This window comes from Colobus angolensis, unplaced genomic scaffold, assembly GCF_000951035.1.
Source record: "Colobus angolensis palliatus isolate OR3802 unplaced genomic scaffold, Cang.pa_1.0 Scaffold117, whole genome shotgun sequence".
Lineage (NCBI taxonomy): Eukaryota > Metazoa > Chordata > Mammalia > Primates > Cercopithecidae > Colobus > Colobus angolensis.
The window spans coordinates 6,760,596-6,782,882 of NW_012112808.1; the positions used below are offsets into that span (position 1 = coordinate 6,760,596).

General features: G+C 41.6%; 1 protein-coding gene across 1 annotated transcript in view; it reads left to right on the forward strand.

Annotated features, from left to right (window-relative positions):
- The window catches only part of CFAP61 (cilia and flagella associated protein 61), a 294,188-nt gene that overhangs the window by 156,283 nt on the left and 115,618 nt on the right, over positions 1-22,287 (forward strand). Inside the window, exon 18 of the mRNA XM_011963119.1 lies at positions 11,455-11,582. Within this exon, the coding sequence (XP_011818509.1) occupies positions 11,455-11,582 (128 nt within the window). The remainder of the gene's footprint in view (positions 1-11,454; positions 11,583-22,287) is intronic.

Genomic DNA, 22,287 nt, shown 5'->3' on the forward strand with positions numbered 1-22,287 from the left:
ATGCCCTCAGAATTGCTTCACACATTCAGTTGCCTTCCCCACTAACAAGTTAGACTGTCCTTGTTGCTAGTGTTAAAGATAGTGGGTCCAAAATGGAGTCACTTGTGCTAAAGTTCCACTTTACCAATCCGAAACTAAGTTATTTGCTTGGAATAGCTGAGAAATCACGAGAGAGGTGATATTCAAATCCCATTAAGCCAGCAAGATTTTGCTTACATCTCTCTAAGGAAAGTAATACTGAAATGAACAATCCACTACTTGTTCATTGTCCCTGTGTTCCTTCACTCCTTTCTGTTTTGTAGGCTGAAGGCTGCCCAGTTCGTGAATTGCTAATAAAAGTCAATCAGATCTGTGAAACTCAATTTGTTGAAATTTTGTTCTTTGACTCTAGAATATTGATTTTATCCCCCAAATTTTTTTCCAGAGTTGCTTTTCTAGTTGGAGAAATGACTCTTTGGCATAGCAACTCTTTGCTATATAGTTTAAGTTGTTTCTATAGGAATAAGGGCAGATTCCAGCCTACTTCCAGGATATAAGTACAAAATATTTTAAAGTCTATGGCTAAATAGCAACTGTTCACACATCTCTGATATATCATATGTCCCACCCTTTATGATATGGATTGGAAAGAGAAAAATGACCTGAAATTCTCTTTCCTTTAAGCAAATAGTACTTAGTTGATGCCCCATAGTCCCACAAGGCTGCTCCCTGTACCCCCACTTCACATGCCAATCGCAAGTCCATGTTGCCACCTGTACTGACTGGCTGGCTATCACCTGGAGGTTCCCATGACCCCTGCTTAGGTTACGATAATTTGCTAGGATGGCTCACAGAACTTGGAGAAACAGTTTGCTAACTGTATTACTGGCCATTATAATAGAGTTGGGCTCAGGAACAGCCAGCTGCACAGGGCATGGCAGGGGGAAAAGCACAGAGCCTCCATGTGCTTTCCAGATGTGTCACCCTCCCAGCACCTCTGGTGTTTACCACCTCAGAAGTTCTCCTAACCACTTTGGTTAGGGTTTTATGGAGGCTTCATCGTGTAGGCATGGTTGATGAAATCATTGGCCACTGGTGGTTGAATTCAACCTCCAGCTCCTCTCCTCTCCCTGGAGGTTGGCAGGTAGGCCTGAAAGTTCCAACCCTCTAATAACATGGTTGGTTCTCCTGGCAACCAGCCCCCTTCCTTAGGTACTTTCCAAAAATCATCTTGTCAATATACAGACTCATGTGTTGTTGAAAGGAGCTTGTAATCAATAACAAAAGATGCTCCTCTCACCTTTATTGCACCAGAGTTTTGTCAGGGGTGGGGAATGAAAATAAAATATTGTAACAAAAGATGTTCCTGTTGCTTTTATCATTTAGGAAGTTACAAGTGTTTCAGGAGCTCTGACCAGGAGCTGGGGACAGAGACCAAATGTATATTTATTTTATCACAATATCATAGCATATATATACATATATATGTTTATAATACAGAGTTTGATTATGAATGTCTTAATAATGAGTTAAGAAATCAGAGAAATATATGAACTAATCTGTGGTAAATGTATTCTGCGATTTCAGAAGGGGACTAAGGAAGGGGACTAAGCCTAGATAGACAGTGTCAGAATGGAATTGAATTGTAGAACAGACACACTGCTGGTGTCAGAGAATTGGTCAGTGTGGGAAAAACTCATACATTTGGCATCACAAGTGTTCTGAGAGAATGTAGAAGAAATAAGTTGTGTTTTCTTTTAATGTAGTTTAAGTTTAATACATGGAAGACAATTTTTGTTCTCTAATAACTATCCATCATTTCAGAAGGGTACTATTTAATAGGAAGAATGCCTTCCATCACTTTTGAATGTGTTTCCCAAACCTTTCAGCTCATGTCCTCATTTTATTCCAGTACAAGTAGTTCTTTCATGGGGATATAGAGCTTGAGAATGATTAGGTAGCAGGATGTTAAGTAGTTTGTTAAAGAGATACATCTGTAAGGTAGTACTAATTATAACTTGTAGAACAATGCAAGTCAGGTTATTGGTTCTGTAAACCATTTCTCTGCCATGGATTTACCTTATTCCTGCCTTTCCTTGTGTGTTCACCCCCAGAGAAGTCATTTCTCCAGTTTATGGCTGACCCTGTATTGAGACTGGTACCTGGAGTGCCAGCTAGCTGACACAGACCAGATAGGATTCGAGTAGGATGTTGCAGAAACCCAGAGGACATTTCTGAACACTTTACTCAAGGTGGCAAAGGAGAGACATGGAGCCATTTGAGGTTATCTTGGTTCATGTGCTAATGTGCCTTATATTAAGGATTAATGAATTTCAGTGTCTCTGAAAAGCCAACAGTGGATCTGCCTTGCTGATGTTTGTGTATTGCACAAAGGCAACCATATTTTAATGATCATATGAGCTACTTGTTTGGGGGCTATTATTTAATTGGAAACAAGTGAATTAACCACCTAATTCATCAAATCTAAGTTGCTATCAATTATAAGATGTACCTTTATTTTAGGTAGTATTAAGAAAAAAAATGCACCCAATTAAATTGTAACACAATGTCTAAATGAGAGTCCTGAACAGCATATGAATCAGTCATATAAGCCTTAGTGCTTTGAAATTTCTTTCATCTATTCAGAGAGGGGAGGCAATTTACGTGCCCTTCAATTGCATTATTTGCTGGGTGATGTGGAAAAATTTTTTTGCATGTGTCTCAGTAACAAAATGTAACACAGCTTCATCTCCTTGTCATCTTTTATTTGCTCCTGAAAAGCACTCAATTGTTGCATTGCAAGAAAACATGGAATTACATCCATTCCTCCAATGACTAGTATTTGCTTCACTAATATCAAATTTGTACCTTGCTGCTCAGTTTCTGGGCCTTTATGGGAACACAACAATAAGTATTCATTTCAATGCCAAATCATGCTGTAATCTTTTTGAAGACATTGTTAGAAGTACTTAAACTCAACACATATTGTGCATATAATGCACATGACTCTCTTGAAGTGATGACGATGAACAGCCATGGCCAAGCACCCATGCACAGGTAAGGACAACTATGTCAGTGCTACTGTCTGGCTGACTGCTGCTGTTGAAATGCTGTTGACTGGAAGGCTGATTTCAGGAACGCCAGCATTAAAAAAATGTGCACACTAGAATTGATGAAATCCAGTAAAGTCCCTCAACTTAGCTTCCAAATCATTTTTCTAATATAAATGTTTAAGAATGGCCATAAGTGAATGTCATAGCGTGGCAATAATTTTAACTTTTAGAAATGTGCAAATTAATGATAATGCTCAAATAGGGAATATGGGTATATGAGGGATTGAGATAGATGGAGTTGATAAGAGAAATATAAGAAAAATGCTAGTTAAAGAAACTTACTTATTGAATCATAGAGACCACCATGGCCCACTCTTTGACCTCTGCTACCTGATTTTGAGTATGCTCTATCCAGTGTTAAGAAAAAAGCCAGTGTCCTAGAATCACCATTATCCTCAGCGGATACCACAGACAGAACAGTTTACATTTTTTCTAAAGTGCTGGAGCTACTAAATTGTTCTGAGCTTCCCAGTACCCCCAACCGAGAGGAAAGTTAAGTGAATCCTTCATAAAGCAAGTCTCAAAACCACAGCATGACCTCAACAGACTTACGCTCTGTGGGACAGAGGTGTTGGTATTCGTATCATACTTTTGAAACTTTTTAATTATTTTAGTAGAAAGTCTTTTTGAAATTGCATTTTATGCCTGTTGAAGAGACTCCAACTGATTGGTTCTATTTAAAATGTCTATACCCCCCTACTCTTTATTTATTTGTAATATTGCAATACTTTGCCTCAAAGAGGTCAACTTGAACTTTGAGCCCTAAACTAATATTTGTACCACTGTAAATCTGTCATAATTTGTTTTGCTCAAATTGGGAAAACAGAGAGTTTCTCAAGGAGAAAAGAGAGATAGAGAAGCATAAGAAAGATTTCATTTATAAAGCAAAAGTAGGCTTATTATGGATTTCAGAAATGTTATTCCTAATGGGTTTGAATCTTTCCAGCTTTCATTTCCTTGTATGGACAGAGCTCCCTTTGAAGTCTTTGGAAGCTTTCTGTAAGAAAAGATATATATACACATGGGTGTGAGCTGAAAATTGAGCTCATTGTTTTGCCCTTTTCAAACGTGTTTTTCAAAGATTTGCCTTTCATATTGCAGATGGGAGAGAGGATCTGCAATTTTACCTTGTGTAACATCTTTGCCTGAAAAGCTCAAAGTATTTGTAGACGTTTTTAAAAGACTGGTTCCTATGTTTGCCTGCTGAGGAAAGCAGAGGTTCATGTAATTTACTTCCATTTTACAGCCAAGGAAACTGGTATTTAGGAAAAAAAGGCTCAGAATTTCAACCAGTGGCAAAGTTAAGAAAACAAGCCCAAACCTTACCACCAAGGTAATGACACCCAGGTTAATGATCCCAAAGGTGGAACGTAACCTCCAAAAGAAATGCTATGATAAGAAAAAATTCACCATAGATAGCATCATCATCCATTTAGTATGAACCTTGCATGTATTATGTAGGATCATTTGTATTTATTTTTGTCGCTTTCTAGTGTATCAGCCTATTTGTTGTTTTAGTAACTCCCGATTTTGAATCTAACATTGAAATTGAGTTTTAGTAATGCTTTTATAGTCATTCTAACTCATTCTAAGTGCAGAAGAGAAACCAAACCACTTGCGGAAACACAGAACTCGGGTTTATGTATATCCAATGAAATGATATTTTGACTTTTTTTTTCTATACACACAGAACAGTTAACAAGTGTGCATAAAATTCAAAACTATTTAAGTTCTCTTGACAAATGTATGTGAATCATGACATAAACTCAACTGGGTGTGCACATCAACATCATTTTTACTCAAAAGATCAAATTTAATCCTAAGTAGTTATTACATTCAGATTATTCATTTGGCCATTTAAGCAAATGGAAGTGAAGCAACTAAAATAATTTGGAATACAGAAATTATGTCAACACCCTTTCCAAAGGGTCCACGAAACATGAGGTTGATGTGCCTATTCTACCACTTACCACATGCCCCAAAATGCATGGCAGAAATTGTTCAGCTAAAATAAGGCAAATGCTCAAAACACAGAGACCTAGTTCCTGACCTCTAGAAGTTAATAGTCTAGTTGCAGGGTGGCAGGCAACCAAATAAATGGATAAAAGCAACCACAAACTCCTTAAGTAGTGACTCAGCTACTCACATGTACAGTCTTCTGTTTCAGAAGTTCATAGGGAATTATAGATAAAGAGGTTAAAACATAAACATTTGCTCATTTCCATTCCCTGTTTTCCCATCTCAGCCTGTCTCCCCTCCCATCTGACCTCCGAATCTTCTACATTCCTCCCCGCCCCCCAAGCCCTCAACTCTAGAATTTCCTAACAGGGGTATCAAATATTATCATTCCTTCCTTTCCTACCTAAGCAATGGAATCTATGGTTTGTATTTTAAAGTCATTATGAGAGTTGACATCAACTTTAAGGAATTTCTTTTTTAGCTTAAAAGGTTAGCTTATACACCATGATGTATGGTTTGTTTTATCTTGCTGGGTTACTTGTTGATCTCTACACTTAAAATCATCCCTTTGTCGAGAATCACTTGAACCCAGGAGGCGGAGGTTGCAGTGAGCCGAGATGGTGCCATTGCACTCCAGCCTGGGCAACAACAGTGAAACTCCACTTCAAAAAAAAATCATCTATTTGTCTAAAATGCTAACCTAATGCCATTAGAAAAATAGAAATGTCTGGAAAGGATATGGAGGTAAGAATTGGATTTCCCATCCATATTATTCCTGGTATGGTAGGTAGGTAAATAGGTTACAATTCGCCCTGTTTAATCTTTGAAATAATTTTCCATTATGAGGATCATTTAATTTCTGTCTATAAAATGTGGGCCAAGAGCTAGGGCTTTTTTTTTTTTTTTTTTTTATACTTTAAGTTCTAGGGTACATGTGCATAACGCGCAGGTTTGTTACATATGTATACTTGTGCCATGTTGGTGTGCTGCACCCATCAACTCGTCAGCACCCATCAATTCATCATTTATATCAGGTATAACTCCCCAATGCAATCCCTCCCCCCTCCCCCCTCCCCATGATAGGCCCCAGTGTGTGATGTTCCCCTTCCCGAGTCCAAGTGAACTCATTGTTCAGTTCCCACCTATGAGTGAGAACATGCAGTGTTTGGTTTTCTCTTCTTGTGATAGTTTGCTAAGAATGATGGTTTCCAGCTGCATCCATGTCCCTACAAAGGACGCAAACTCATCCTTCTTTATGGCTGCATAGTATTCCATGGTGTATATGTGCCACATTTTCTTAATCCAGTCTGCACTGATGGACATTTGGGTTGATTCCAAGTCTTTGCTATTGTGAATAGTGCCACAATAAACATACGTGTGCATGTGTCTTTGTAGTAGAATAATTTATAATCCTTTGGGTATATACCCAGTAGTGGGATGGCTGGGTCATATGGTACATCTAGTTCTAGATCCTTGAGGAATTGCCATACTGTTTTCCATAATGGTTGAACTAGTTTACAATCCCACCAACAGTGTAAAGTGTTCCTGTTTCTCCACATCCTCTCCAACACCTGTTGTTTCCTGATTTTTTAATGATTGCCATTCTAACTGGTGTGAGATGGTATCTCATTGTGGTTTTGATTTGCATTTCTCTGATGGCGAGTGATGATGAGTATTTTTTCATGTGTCTGTTGGCTGTATGAATGTCTTCTTTTGAGAAATGTCTGTTCATATCCTTTCCCCACTTTTTGATGGGGTTGTTTGTTTTTTTCTTGTATATTTGTTTGAGTTCTTTGTAGATTCTGGATATTAGCCCTTTGTCAGATGAGTAGATTGCAAAAATTTTCTCCCATTCTGTAGGTTGCCTGTTCACTCTGATGGTAGTTTCTTTTGCTGTGCAGAAGCTCTTTAGTTTAATGAGATCCCATTTGTCAATTTTGGCTTTTGCTGCCGTTGCTTTTGGTGTTTTGGACATGAAGTCCTTGCCCATGCCTATGTCCTGAATGGTACTACCTAGATTTTCTTCTAGGGTTTTTATGGTATTAGGTCTACCATTTAAGTCTCTAATCCATCTTGAATTAATCTTCGTATAAGGAGTAAGGAAAGGATCCAGTTTCTGCTTTCTACTTATGGCTAGCCAATTTTCCCAGCACCATTTATTAAATAGGGAATCCTTTCCCCATTTCTTGTTTCTGTCAGGTTTGTCAAAGATCAGATGGCTGTAGATGTGTGGTATTATTTCTGAGGACTCTGTTCTGTTCCATTGGTCTATATCTCTGTTTTGGTACCTGTACCGTGCTGTTTTGGTTACTGTAGCCTTATAGTATAGTTTGAAGTCAGGTAGCGTGACGCCTCCAGCTTTGTCCTTTTGACTTAGGATTGTCTTGGCAATGCGGGCTCTTTTTTGGTTCCATATGAACTTTAAAGCAGTTTTTTCCAATTTTGTGAAGAAACTCATTGGTAGCTTGATGGGGATGGCATTCAATCTATAAATAACCTTGGGCAGTATGGCCATTTTCACGATATTGATTCTTCCTATCCATGAGCATGGTATGTTCTTCCATTTGTTTGTGTCCTCTTTGATTTCCCTGAGCAGTGGTTTGTAGTTCTCCTTGAAGAGGTCCTTTACATCCCTTGTAAGTTGGATTCCTAGGTATTTGTGAAGCAATTGTGAATGGAAGTTCATTCCTGATTTGGCTCTCTGCTTGTCTGTTACTGGTGTATAAGAATGCTTGTGATTTTTGCACATTAATTTTGTATCCTGAGACTTTGCTGAAGTTGCTTATCAGCTTGAGGAGATTTTGGGCTGAGACGATGGGGTTTTCTAAATATACAATCATGTCATCTGCAAACAGGAACAATTTGACTTCTTCTTTTCCTAACTGAATACCCTTGATTTCTTTCTCTTGCCTGATTGCCTTAGCCAGAACTTCCAACACTATGTTGAATAGGAGTGGTGAGAGAGGGCATCCCTGTCTTGTGCCAGTTTTCAAAGGGAATTTTTCCAGTTTTTGCCCATTCAGTATGATATTAGCTGTGGGTTTGTCATAAATAGAAGAGCTAGGGCTTTTATTTTTACTTTCTATGAAGGAAATCAGACCCAAAATAGAATCTCCAATGCATGGGACAGTTTTTGGCAGATGTTCAGAGGGAGAAAAGGAAAAGTTGGCTTGACTCATAGGATCTTGCGTGTCTGTTTTTCTTTCCCATGAAAACTCATAGTTTGAAGGAACATAAAGGAAGGAAATATTCTGCTTTCATTAAAAAATGACCTGTGTTTCCTGCTTCTGTGCAAAATAAACCCTTCATAAAGCAGCAAAAGCCATCTTCATTTACAGTTGTCACTGAAGGGGGTTTCCAGGCTGGGAAGAATTTTTTTTTTCAAGACATTTAAAAACTATCTATACTAATAAAAGAAAAACACGATTTTTTCAGGTCAGAAAACTTCATCATACCTGGCAATGGATATGTTTTTAATTAACACCTGGGCACAAAATTGGGTTGACTATGAATCATTGTGATGCCTGGCCGCTCTCCTGAGACACCCACCATCATTGGTACTGGTTGCTGGCTCTTGACACCGGAGGCCACTTTGTGTACCTAGCAGTTAGAAAGGTGATGTGTGAGGCCCGGCAGCTGTTGGTGTTACAGCTATTGTGTAGGAAACAAAAGCCATTCTGTTCAATTCCCCAGCCTGCCTTTGTATCACTGATACAGGAGCTGTTTCATAAATGAGGTATAATTCTTCACCGGAGAATTTCATTACTGCCCATGTTTCAATGTTAGCTTACACTTCCAACACAGAGGGGAATGTCTGAACGTATCTCCTTTTGAAAAGAATCTTGGCTTCTGACCTCTGTCAAGATGCTTGTATTTTAAATCTGTTAACTAGACCTGCGATTAGATGCCATCATTACAACACATATGCTTCCCACCTTCCTTGCTCTAGACCACCCAGTGTAAGGCTGGCTAAAGTATATTTGCTGTCGGCCTGCCTGTCTTGGAAATTAAGCAGAGTACAGTATACACTGGCACCCAGGTGAACCAGTAGGAACTAGATTTCTCGCACAATTCCTCATGGATCTGTCCTGGGAAATTCTCATAGAGCAAATCAGAACTGACGTTTATTTGAAGAACATGCACTTTTTCACCCAAGTGGTATATTCATTATTTTCATTTAGAAAGTATATCAATCTAGGAAGTTTTCAGTAGCATATAAAAAACAAACTGGCCTAAACAATCAAAGAAGTGCAGTGGGCTGTGTCGTTCTTCCCAGCCTTCATCCCTCCCTGGGCTGTGTCCTTTGCTGTGTAATTTTGAGGTTCCTCCCTCTAAAGGTGAGCGTATTTCCCTAACTCATGGATGTTAGGCTCAGCTACATGACTTGCTTTGGCCAGATTTAAAAAGTATTCCTATTTTCACTTACCTTTCTTGTATTTCTGCCATTGCCGTGAGAAGAACAAGTTCTGGCTCCCTTGCATCAGAGAAATGTGAGGCAGGTTTGGAATCTGCAGGTTGGAGCCAGACCCAGCTGAGTCCAACCTAGATCAGCCAACTTCCAGCTGACCCAGAATTGCATGAGCCAGAATAAGTGACAGTTGTTTTAAGCCAATGCATTTTGAAGTAGTTTGTTTCACAGCACTATTGTGGCAATATCTCACTGATATGTAATGCTTATATAACTGAAGAGTCCAAAGGTAGTATGGGTTTCAGGTAGGGTTTGAAAAGAATGCCTGTTCTGTTTCTCTGTGATTCTCTTGGGGCTTCAACACAGGATGGTTTCCCTCTTGGCATGATGACCATAGCCATTTCAGTCTTCACATTTACACCACATGCCATCCAGAAAACAAGAAGGCTTCTCTTCTTCAACTATCATGCAGAAGTCCTGGGCTTCACTCTGATTAGGTTAACTTAGGTCACATGTGTGTCCTGACCCAATCACTGAGGAAAGAGAGTGGGAGTATATGACCTGGTTTATGTGGATCCGAGTCCCTCTTGAAAATGGGAGTGAGCCCAATATCTTCCAAAATCTCTGTTGTGCCAAATTAAAGGTGGGAGTTGTAGGGTGGAAGTGATGTTGAGAGGCACAAGCAATGTTAATTATGGAGTCTGAAATCTCCCACTTTTTAAAAAAATTTCTATCAATATATTGTTTGGCTCAAGACATTTTCCTTCCTCCATGTTGCTAGGCTATCTAGAGACAGAGAAATGGGACTTATGCTCTAGATCTGAGATGTTACCTTTAAATGGCAAAGCATATGGCCACACCCATGCCCCTACAGTACTGGAAAGTGGGTGGGAACCCAAATAAGACTTTACCATTAGTCTGTCAGACTTCCAACTCCTGGTATCCCAGGATTTTAAGAAAATCCAAAGCAGGTTTGACCTATCAGAATGTGGAGATTTCTGACCTAGAGGATGAAGTTAATGCTGATGTAGTTAACAGCATGGGATGAGGTGATAAGAATATCTTTCCATTGACTTCTGGTCACCATTGTTTCCAATGAGAAGTCAGCTGTAATTCTTGTTACTGTCCAGACACCATAGTAAGCACCAAACAAAAAACGTGTGTTAAATCAATGGGTTAAAAATAGAACCAAGATCTTTTGGCACAGATCCCAATGTTCTTCCAAGAATGCTCTATCACTTCTTTGTAAAACTTGACTTTGCACATTTAGTGTACCCCTTGCAGCTTCTGCAGGGAAGTAAATCAAATCAATGACTAATTCAGGCAATTTTTGTAAACATGGACATTAACATGATCACCAGTTACTTTCTGTGATTCTAAGAGGCCTCCCTGACTCTGAAGTATCTGAAAGGTTGAACAACCCTAATTATTTAACACATTTTTGCCATTTAATAAATGTTTGCCATTTTACAAATATTATTGAGCATCTGCTGTCCAGAAGATACTGCGTTAAGTAACGTGAGGGACACAGAATTGAACATGAGCTAAAACTTATCTTCAAGTACCCAACTATTATAATTTGTTACTCAAGGTTTCAGGGAAACTGTGGACAGAAGAAAACACTTAGGACCTCTCATGGAACTACAGATTCTCAGGGAGTAGCTTGCCCGTCTCCTTGTAGTATCATTTACTGGTGGTCTCTAATCATTGAGGGTCTCCGCTCTGTAAGAGACATCTGTCAGCACTAAGACAAAATCTTGAAAACCAGGCATTCTGATGTGACCTAGCTGAGGTGTCAGGCATATTCACATATTCATACATTAATTTCTTAAAAATATCTTCTGATGCATTTCACTGTGGCTGTACATGGGCACTACTAGGTTTGTTTTGGTGGTAATGTCCTGGTTAAATAACTCTACATAATTGGTAATTTGGGGGTATGAACACTGCTACATTTTCTTTGATTCTTTCTTTGTCTTTGTATTTTTTTTCCAGATGAGTTATGCTTTAAACCATACAAACAGAAAACTAACATTGGAACCTAAAATAACTGTCAATGCCAAGATCATTGTGGTCGGTGCATCCAGTGTTGGAATTTCCTTCCTAAAGACATTGGTATTTTGGTGAGTTGTTTTACTCTATTGATTGATTGGTTTTTAAATAATAAAAATTACCTTCCTACATCTGAAGAGAACACCCTCAGAGAACAGACCTGAGATTGTTTGGTACTCCACACACCCTGCCTATGTGGATGAATGAATCAGTGAAAGAACATTCTACATCAGGGGTCAGCAAACTATGGCCCTGAGGCCAGGTCTGGCTTGCCAAGTGCTTTTGTAAATAAAGCTTTATTGGAACACAGCCACACTCATTTATGTGTTGTCTGTGGCCATTTTTGTGCTACAATAGCAGATTAGATGGCAGACTCCTCTGCTGAGTAGTTGCAACAGAGACCATATGGCCTTCAGTGCCTGAAATATGTACTGTCTCACCCTTCCCAGAAACAACCTACTGACCCCTTTTCTAAAGAAATGTTTTCCTTACTGGCCAGATCATAAGAACCACCTGCAGCATTTGTTAAAGATGTAGATTCTAAGATCCTGCACCCAACTTGCAGAACCTGGACTCCTGGGGAAGAGTCTAGGAATCTGAATGTTAATAGGCGCTCCACATAATCAGGCGGATTTGGGAATGAGTTTTGACTTCATACATTACAGTTTCAGAAATGGCATGTGGGCCAGGACCTTTCTTCAGCCCTTGAATTTTGGATCCCATGGAACAGGTAAAACCCTTCAGGGAATATGGAGTCCTGTGCATCTCTTCTGATGCTGTTTTCTCATCCCCCTCAAAGCACAACAAGGTTTCCTTTCAGAGCCCATTTTTCTGATGCGTGATGCTCAGGGATTTGCAGCATCCCCAGTCTCTCTCTCCATCTGCTCACTGAATTGAGCACCTCTTTAATAGAAAACACCCTGGGTTAGGGTCTGAGAACTTGGGATCATGGCCTGGCATCATCAGCACCTAACATGGAGCCCTCAGTGTATTGCCTAGCTTCTGCCAAACTCGCTATCTTCATTTATTTTTTAAAAAGTCTCATAGATGTTTTAAAACCCTGACTTTGGGAACCACAGAACCCTGGATTAAGAGTCCAGTTTATCCAAATCTTTTGTTCAGGATCACATGAAAAACTTCAGCTACCATTCAAAACTACAGGTGCTGAGAGATAAGCAGGAGATAGGAAAATGCAGCCCACCGTCACTCTTCTGGGCCAGCAGAGTTCTTAGCTCAAGACAGCTGGGGCCTTGTGAGGGGCTGGGTAAGAAAATGAATGGAGGAAGTGACCCTCAAAAGGTGTATGTGCCTGGTTAACATGGAGACGAGCTAATCCCAAGTGGTTATTTTGCTCATTTAACATCACATTAACCAGATAAAAAAAGAATTGATTTTTTTCCCTTTCTAGCCAGTTTGTTCAGTTCTCCAGAACATACCCTTAGGTAACTAGAAATAAATTATGTGTCATTATTGAAGTTACTAACAGAGTTCATGTGCTTTAAATAATGTGGTCAGTCTGCAGCAATATTTCACTGCAAGCATGAAATGATGAGAAGCACCTAGGAATATTCCATTCCCAGGACATGCCACGTTGTAGTCTGAGTGCTTTACTTATTCTGATGGGTCTCTGCCTTGAAAACTTTCGAACAGCAAGTTTTATGCAACCATTTTTGAATGATGAATTATCAAGGTGGAGCTGTGAAATTATAGCAGTTAAGAGGTTATCATAAACAGGTCTTAAATCTTAATTTAGCTATCTACTTAGTCATAATGTTTTATTTAAATGATTACATTGAGACATATACAAGTAATTTTCTTTTTGTGGAGTCAACTTAGTTTAATAAAGACAAGTATAAATTTTGATGTAAGTATTGGGTTGATTAAATTTCCCAATCAAATAGAGCTTTTTAAAGCATTCTAAAATACTCATAATTCTCTATCATCATTACACAGATTATGTACACTAAAAATAGACTGGTATCAGTTTACGGATCTCTAATCCTTAAGAGAGGAAATAGTTTTCTTATTATTTTTCTCTAATTATCTTAAGTTAGCAATCACCATGGTAACCTACTGCTTATTTTACTTTCCCAGTTTAACTGCCATTTGAGCTGAAATGAAGAAATACAGCTTTCACCCAACACTGACCACCAATGAGGATTGAATCTACATTTTGGAAGCAAAATTTAGGAAAATCAGCCTCCTTGTAGTCTTTTTTTGTCTGTTTTTGTTTTTGTTTGGAGAGAGTCTCACTCTGTTGCCCAGGCTGGAGTGTAGTGGGGCAGTCTCGGCTCACTACAACCTTTGCCTCCCGCCAGGTTCAAGTGATTCTCTTGCCTCAGCCTCCCAAGTAGCTGGGATTACAGGTGCAAGCCGCCATGCCCGGCTAATTTTTGTATTTTCAGTAGAGATTGGGTTTCACCATGTTGGCCAGGCTGGTCTCGAGCTCCTGGCCTCAAGTGACCCACCTGCCTCAGCCTCCCAAAGTGCTAGGATTACAGGCAGGGGCCACTGCACCCGGCTGCCTCCTTGTAGTCTTGAGCTGCATCATCAGACTCAGCAGGGGCACCATCGTTCCTAGAAAATCCACTTGAGGCTCAGGACAGTAACCTCTTTCTCCAGAAAATCTGGTAATTCTGTCATCTGATGACAAAACAAACACAACTTTCTCCTTGTATTATTTCCATGCAAGAAATTATAAAATACATTTGGTCTTGTCTTCAAAGGACACCAAAAGCAGTTTGTGTAAATTTCTATCCTTTCTTCCTCAAGTGCTGAGGTGCTACTGGGAGAGCTGAAGTGCTTTACGCAAACTCACTACCTAATATACCCTAGGATGTAAGCTCCATGTGATGAGGGAATACTGCGCTGGTGTTCTGACTTGTTTTTAAAGTATGCTATTTTATCTGCTAGCTGTGTGCAGTTAATCGCACAGACACATCTCCTTGCCTGTGGTTGTCAGGCCTGAGTCCTGCATCTTGTCCTTCCTAGGGGGAGCCTCTTGGGCCCTCCAGCACCGGGAGACATGCGTGGCAGGCGTTTTCCTGGGGACACACTCCAGCATCCCAGTCTTTTACTTCCCCTGCTGTCCTCCGTGCCTTCCTGTTGTTGGCCCTGGTGATCCCCAGCAAAGCCTAGGAGCCAACGGCCCTCAGAGGCTTCTACAGTCTCCCTCAGCCCTGCGGGAGGCCTCCAGGGGTGGAGATGGGCGGGGGCCCATCTTCAGGGTGGGGTGGGCTCAGCTCATTGGTTCCCTTCCCCCTTGTCTTGTGCACTTGGCCTCTGAGGGGAGCCCAGGAGGAAAGGAACCAGCCTTCTTTCCTGTCACCTGCCCGGCCAGTGCAGGAGCGTGTGCGTTTGTGGCAAGGATCAGGAGCTGGGCAGGGCAAGGCAAGGGCAATGGAGTGGTTCTCTTGCATTGCAGGGCATAGAGGAAGAAAATGCTGGCTTGTACTATGGGGTAGAGGGCCGTGAATTGGAGGGGAAAAGACAGATCTTAAGACATTCACTGTGAGATTGTGTGTTCTTCATAATGCCCAAGACATTTAAGTGATAGACTTGGATTATTTTTCAATGACTGTTCTTGTGATTGGTGGGTTGTGTTCCTTTGGCCGCCCTGTTCTTTGGGACTGAAAGTTCCTGGCTCGGACACTACAGATGTCACGTGTGCATTCTCCTTCTCAGCACTTCCATTATGAAGACTCTTTAAAACCTCCAAGCACTGGAGAAAGCAAAAAGAACTTGGCTACAGCCATTAGCCCACCTCTGCTGCCAAGCAGTGCTGTGGCCCTGAGGGAGGTACTGTCCTCATCTGTGCCGAAGGAGAGTCCCAGCAGGGGCTCCCAGGTCCTGCCAGCCCGAAGGCACCATCACAGTAGAAACTCCACAGACCCTATGAGGGTGAGATCTGTAAAGTGAATTCACTATAAAGTGAACTCCCACCGAGTCTAGCATCACTGAACTCCTCAAATGCAGTGCTTTGACTATTTCAGGTTTCCACAAAGATACTCCAGAATCTTTTTTTAAAAACATATAAATGCTATAGCAAAATAGAAGAAAAAAAAAAAGAAGAAGAGAAGGAGGAGCCGGAACCAGGTATATGCACCTCTCTGCATTCTTTCACTCCTGGTGTGGCGCGTGGACCAGCAGCATTGATATCACCTGTGAGTTCATCAGAAATGCAGAACCTCAGGCCCTGCTCCAGACAGTGTCCCAAACAGGCTTTTTTTCCAGATTATGCAGAACAGCACCTTGAGTGTCTCCTGGGCCTGCGTTCATGGAGCTGGGGCAGTTGCTCTCCTCTTCCGTTTCAGCACATGAGTCTCTATGCTTCAGTGTTTTGTAGTATTTACTCCTAATTAGGGGGAAGTTCCATTTTAATCCATTATTTTTAACTCTTTCCTAATTTAATCCCGATGTAAAGAATCTTTTGAAGAGCCTGTAATGGCACTAGAAAAATGCTTACAGGAGTCATGGATGACAATGACTGAAAGCAGCCCAGCTGGTGTTCCTGCGACCCTCCGTGTGACTAGAACACTGATTCGCAGGAAGCACTGGTTGGTGGGCACTGGAAAGCCCGGGTTCCCCTTGTCTTCCACTTCCACCACTGAGAAGAGTTTTCTTGAAAACCAACCAAATCATCCCAGCAAAAGATGCAACCTCAGACTTTCAGCCTAGCATTGATCCCCCCATCTAGTTGAATGTGTCGAGGTGACTAAGAATAGCTTGGACCAAGCAGGGCATGTTTTTAAAGCTGCAATTGTGGCAATGATCACAACTCCTGTTATCGGGTCGTGCAGTTCCGCACAATATCCGGCACAGCTGTGGTCTCTGGCAGCAGCCAGCCTAGCGCTGGAGGCTCAATTAGGCTTTTTATCTTTACATTTGTCTGAGGACATCTGAAACCTTCAGTGTGGCCTGTCACTAATTAGGTGACTAATTAAATAGTCAGTGCTTCCTTGCTAATCTCAGAGCTCAACCGCAATGGACAGGTTTGTGGCTGTGACTGCCTGTCCTGTCGGTCTCTGCACGTGTGCGCCTCGCGATTGCCCTGTACATTGCCCTGTGCAAAAACGGCATGGGAGTGAGGCCCAGGGCAGGTGCAGGGCCGCCCTCCAATGTGCCCAGGCAGCAGGCAGCACGGACATCCACGGGGGGGCGTACGGGAGATGGACATCCACGGGGCATACAGGACATCAGGTCTGGTGCAGAGGCTGGTCTGGTGGCCAGAGCAAAGGGGATGGTGGAAGGAGCTTTATGTGTCAGGCTCAAGAGTCTCATTCTCCCCAGGCAGCAAGACTTGACATTCTGCCATCAGAGAATAATGATCCAGAACTCACCCTGGTGTCACTAATCACAATGGGGTTTCCTATTTGACTCCAATATTTAAATGTAATTAATGTTAAATGAAAGCACCTCCATTTACTGAAATTATCCACCCCTGCTTGTTTCAGTGTGACTTATCTCCTCATACCCACATTAGAGACTCCCAGAACAAAAGCAAAGCAATCCACTTTGAGCAACCTTAGGCCTTTTCGATGGAGGAAGGTCAGCTTATTGTCCTTTTTTTGTGGGTGCTTTGTGATTCTTTGGCATTAAGGGTAAGTAGGAAATGCATTTTTCATGATCACACACAGCACAAACCATGTACCTGGATCTGAGTCGTACACCCACCTCCTCAGTCTTCATCATTTGTTATTGGATGATTTTCGAATAATGACATTGGTACCTGTCTTGGTTTGCATTCTTTCAAACCAAACTGAAAACAAAGCATTTGGATACAAGTAGTTGATTTGGGAGTGATCCTAGGGAACTGCCTGAGAGCAGGGCCATGTGACAGGGAAGTGAGGACAGCCACAAAGCCAAAAGACACCCTTGTCAGTGGGTCCCCACTGTGGACAACTGAGGTCAGAGAAGGGCCTTGGGCAGAGACAGGCAGACAGGAGGCCCTTTGCAGGTGAGCAGGTGGGCCAGGGTGAGGCGAGTGGGCCTCAGCACTGTCTCTGGAGTGCCCTTACGGTCCCTTAGTTTGCTTAGTTTGTTCGGTTCTTCCTTGTTAATATTCTTGAAGTTGCCTTTTACGGAAACTTGGGCAGAGACGATGATGGAGAAGAAGCCGGATTAGCTAAGAAGGCCGTGTGGAGAGGATTTTGTGGGTTTCTTGCAGTTCTAAAGAGGATGCAGGTGTACTACCAGAAAGTTTTGCTGGAAAAGAGATGGCATTTAGGGACCTTGTCTTGGCAAATACTTTATTTCTACTTTGGGATGGAGTTAAGGTTAGAATCAGTAGTTTTCAAAACATGGTCTGTGGCCCAGCACCGTCAGCATTACCTGGGAAGCTGTCGGAGGTGGGGATACTCAGGCCCCACTCTCCAGGGACTGAATCCAAAACCTGGGGGTAGGGCCAGGCTCTGCTCTGCTCTCCCAGCCCTGCAGGGGAGGTGGCAGGTCAAGGAAGTCAGAAGCAAGGAGTGGAGAGGGCCCAGGAGGATGATTCCAATACCCAGAACTTCAGTCTCCTCACCTGTGCTGCAGGGAAGGCATCCAGAATTCCCTCCTCACACACCGGCCTGAGCATTCAGTCAGGTAGCAAATGTCAAGCATCTGTCCAAAGGCCTAGTGCTGACACTTGTTAGACAGACACCTCCCCAGTAAGTAAGTTTGCGTATCTAGACCCCCATGGAAACCTGCATTGACTTTCAAAGGCGGGAAGTGACTGGGGAGCTGGAGTGTCCTCCATGTGGAGGACGCCCTCTTCCCTGAGGACTGAGCCGGAGGTGTTTCCAACCCGCAGCTGCATCTGACTCCTGGTGAGACATTCCCTGGAGTCTGCAGAACATCCTCCTAAGAGACACATGTCTCTCAGATATTTAATGGGATCATACACTTCCTTCATAGAAACTTACATTAAACTCTACCCTCCTTTCTTGAGACTCCCAAACGCTCAGGAGCCTCTCAGTTTTCTCCTCCTTGAATAGAGCCTCTCAAAGTGCCATCCCTGGCCCGCCAGCATGGACAAAACTTGGGAACTGTTGGAAACGCAGATTTTCAGGCCCCACCCAGACCTCCTGCCTCAGAAACTCTGGGAATCAGGCCCAGCAATGTGTGTCTTCACGAGACCTGCAGGGACTCACTCAGTCAATGCCACTAGGCCAATAGGCCAATGTGGTGTGTGCCCTTCCTGCCCCATCTTCCCATCCCCACTTTTTTCATGGGCAGCCTCACTCCCAAAAAAGCAAAAGGCATCGTACACCTTCAGCTGCACACCCTCTCCCACTTCGTCAGCTCTGCATCCGCCAGTCACTGACTTTCCTCCCTGCGGAGGGAGGATTAGGGCCGTAACACCCATGCATTTGAATTCTTTTATCTTGGTGCACATAAAATGATGTACAAGAGGACTGAAGGAATAAGGACATATCAAACTGCCCCCGACTTATAGCATTTGATGTTGGGTAGAAATTTGGAAGGGAAGCCCAGAAAGAGCCCTGCCTGAAAACACAGACATGAGGGCCCTCCAGTAGAGGTGACAGGTGGTCCTCGTTGCTGGGGAGTGGGAGGACCGTGAGCCTCTGTGTGAGACCCAGAGCAGGCAAAGCCATCTATGGAGCAGATGGCTTCTGGAGACCAGGTTTCTCGCTAAGTGTACTTCTCTGAAGATAATGCCTTTCAAACAGATAATCCAACACTACCAGTATAGTAAGACATTGGGGCCTGAAAAAAAAGGTTTGAATTCTCCGTTTTATTTTAAGACCTTGTGGTGGAGGAAAATGTTGTGAACCACCTTGAGATTTTAGGGTTAATATTAAGTAACTGTTTCTATAAGCAACAGATTGCAAAAGTTCCAGGCTCTACAATTCTGTACATCACAGCCACTTGGATAGGGATGGGGAAGGTTGTACAAATATAGTTTCCTGGGACCCTGTTCCTGGCCTGGGGTGGGTTTCAGGAATATGTACAATATTTTTAATAGAATCCCCAGGTAATTCCGACATGCAGGTGGGTTTAGGAGCCATTTATGTAGACATTTGCTCAAAATTGGCAGTCTCATCTATAAGGAAACCTATTTGCCCCGTAATTGCTCATTGTAACTAACTTGTATTTATGGGTTTGTTTTCCAAACCACATTTTCTAATTCCTAGCAAATCATATAACTTCTAAGTCACATCATTACTTTGGGGCTTGCAGGGCCTAATTTTTAAGTTATTATTAACATTATATAGTTGAACCCACGTTCATAGTATTAGCATGCTAAACTGGACCTAGCAGAAAGCATTTCACGAAGTCTCATGCTTAAACTGTCACCATTAAGAAGGAAGGCCCAAGAAGAAACCTGCGCATATGGTGTTAATAAAGCCTTGCTAATAGCCAGCTTTTGCCCAAAACATAAAGCTCTTCTTCATCTTCCCCCACCAGAAGTGATCCCACTCGAGTTTGAATTCCCATAACGCTCCATGATTCCATCCTTAAGGAACAAATTGATTTGTGTCTTGTATTTTGCCATCTCTCATGTGCACGGGCTTTCTGGATTGTCTTTTGATAGCTGCCATCTTGGTATTTACATCTGGTATGTGTTCAGTGTATATAAACATATGCTTAAAATGTAAATGTATAATGGTTTTACTTCATAGACATAGATAAAAACATTAATCATTTCCCCTAGATTGTAAAGGAAAACTCAATCTCATTTTAATCTGTTTTGCCAGAACTCCCAAATTTTATTCTTATCTTTTCAATTGACATTTCAAGAATGGCGTGCATTTTCATTTTTTCAGTAAGGATTTATGTGTTTCTTTTGTGATACATAAGTGTTTTATCTGAGATCCTGAACGTCTGCCTAGCCCCTTATCCTGGCCACTACACCTCTCCCCTGCCAGGTCCCTGAGGACTCCAGAGAGCACCCAGGGCCCTCCAGGCAGACACTTCTACCTTAGTGCCGGGTCCAGTGTTGAGTCACACCCAGACTCAGGGTACCTTACGAGACTTGCTCCTTGTCCCATTTCTCCAGGTCCCATCCTGATTCCTACAGGAGCTCCAGGACCAGGGAGCTCTGACCCACCACCCAAGGTGGAGCCGGGCAAGATGGCACTCAAGAGAGAAGTAGGGTCAGGGAGAGAGGTTTTAAGCTCTGTCTTACCCCACGAACTGCCCACTCCCTTCTGGATGTGCTCAGAATCCTCCATCCCATGCCTCCTCTATGGATCTCTCTCTTCAGTCTCCCCCTGGAGGTCAGAGTGTGTCATGACCAACAACTTTGTGGCCATGGATGCAGCTGCCGTTTAATTTTACTAACAACAAAAATGGATTGAGTACTATTAACACACTCAAACAAACACCCCATAACTCCTTAATATCATCTGATACCAGTCCGTGTTCAGTTTTCCCAGTGGTCTTAAAATTGTTCTTTTACAGTTAGTTGGTTTGGATAAGGATGCAAACCAGGTCCAAATACTGCATTTGGTTAATGTGCCCCTGAAATCCTTTTAAATATTTAACAATCTCCTGCACTTTTCCCGTTTTCTTAAATTTATTTTATTGTTAGGTTCTTGCATGTTAGAGAATTTATGATGAAATAATACAATGTGTGGCATTTACTCCAACCACAACAGTGTTGGTGAGTATTTTAAAAGCAGCACAATGTTAGTAATTGCTAAGCTTCTTTCACCTCATGTATATTTAAAATCCTCCAAAATAAAAAGTTTTTTAAAAATAAAAAAATTAAATTAATGGCTCAGGACCTTGTCCAAAAGTCTCTTATGATTTACACGGAAAAAAAATATTGCTAAAGAAAGTTAAATTTTTTCAGGGAAAAACTGGTAGATTCTCTTAATCTGCTGTGTACTTACAATAAATATTTTGTGAGGATTTGTTTTGCCTCTAATATTGGAAGTTCACAGAGCTCCCAACTTTTAAACTCTATCTATAGTATTTTATGGCATGTGTTGTTGTTAAGACTGAACTAAATCTGAGTTATTTTTTAACTAGTAGAATATGTAGATAGGTGACATATCTATCATGAGCTAGGATTTATTTTCATTTGGCAAATATTTTTGTCACTGTTTTGAACCATTCAGAAAGCAGAGGATTTAGTAAATTAAATTGAAACATTTAGATCGATGTGGGGTAATAATTTTTTCTCTACATTACCTATTTGTTCAAATAACAGCATTAATTAAAGCAGCTAATTAAATCACTTGCTTTGGTTGCCTTTGCTATGCCTGCACCCTGCAGACGCGCACACACAAAATCAGCTAGAAAATAACTAGCGATCGCCTAGCGGGCTGACATGTATCTGCTGCCCAGAAGGGTAAGCGCCATGAAAAGTTTTATGTTTCTTTTATCATGTTCACAATAAATTGGCAATGTGACCCTCTGTATTTGAAGGATAAGGATGTTTAGACCTAATTTTGTAGCTGTCCTCCTGAAGCATGGAATGAAACACAATATCTTTTACTTATTTCCCTGGATACCCTAATCCCTCCCTGCTTTACAAGTATCTTTGAGCCGTTCCTCCCTTTGTATCCACAGCAACGTGCAATCCCCACTGGAATTATTTGCTGCGAAAATGCAGGTGCCCTTGTTTAATGTTTCATTGGCTTGAGCACTTAACTTGGAACTTTTTTTTTTTTTTCATGATATGGTGACCTTTGATTTTGGAGCTGAGGGCTCACGGTGATGTTAGATATTGTTTATATACATTAAACCAACACCATTAGATCTGAGTTTATCTGTGGTTCTGCTGTTCCTGCCATTTCATTGAATGCAGCCCAAACCCAAGCT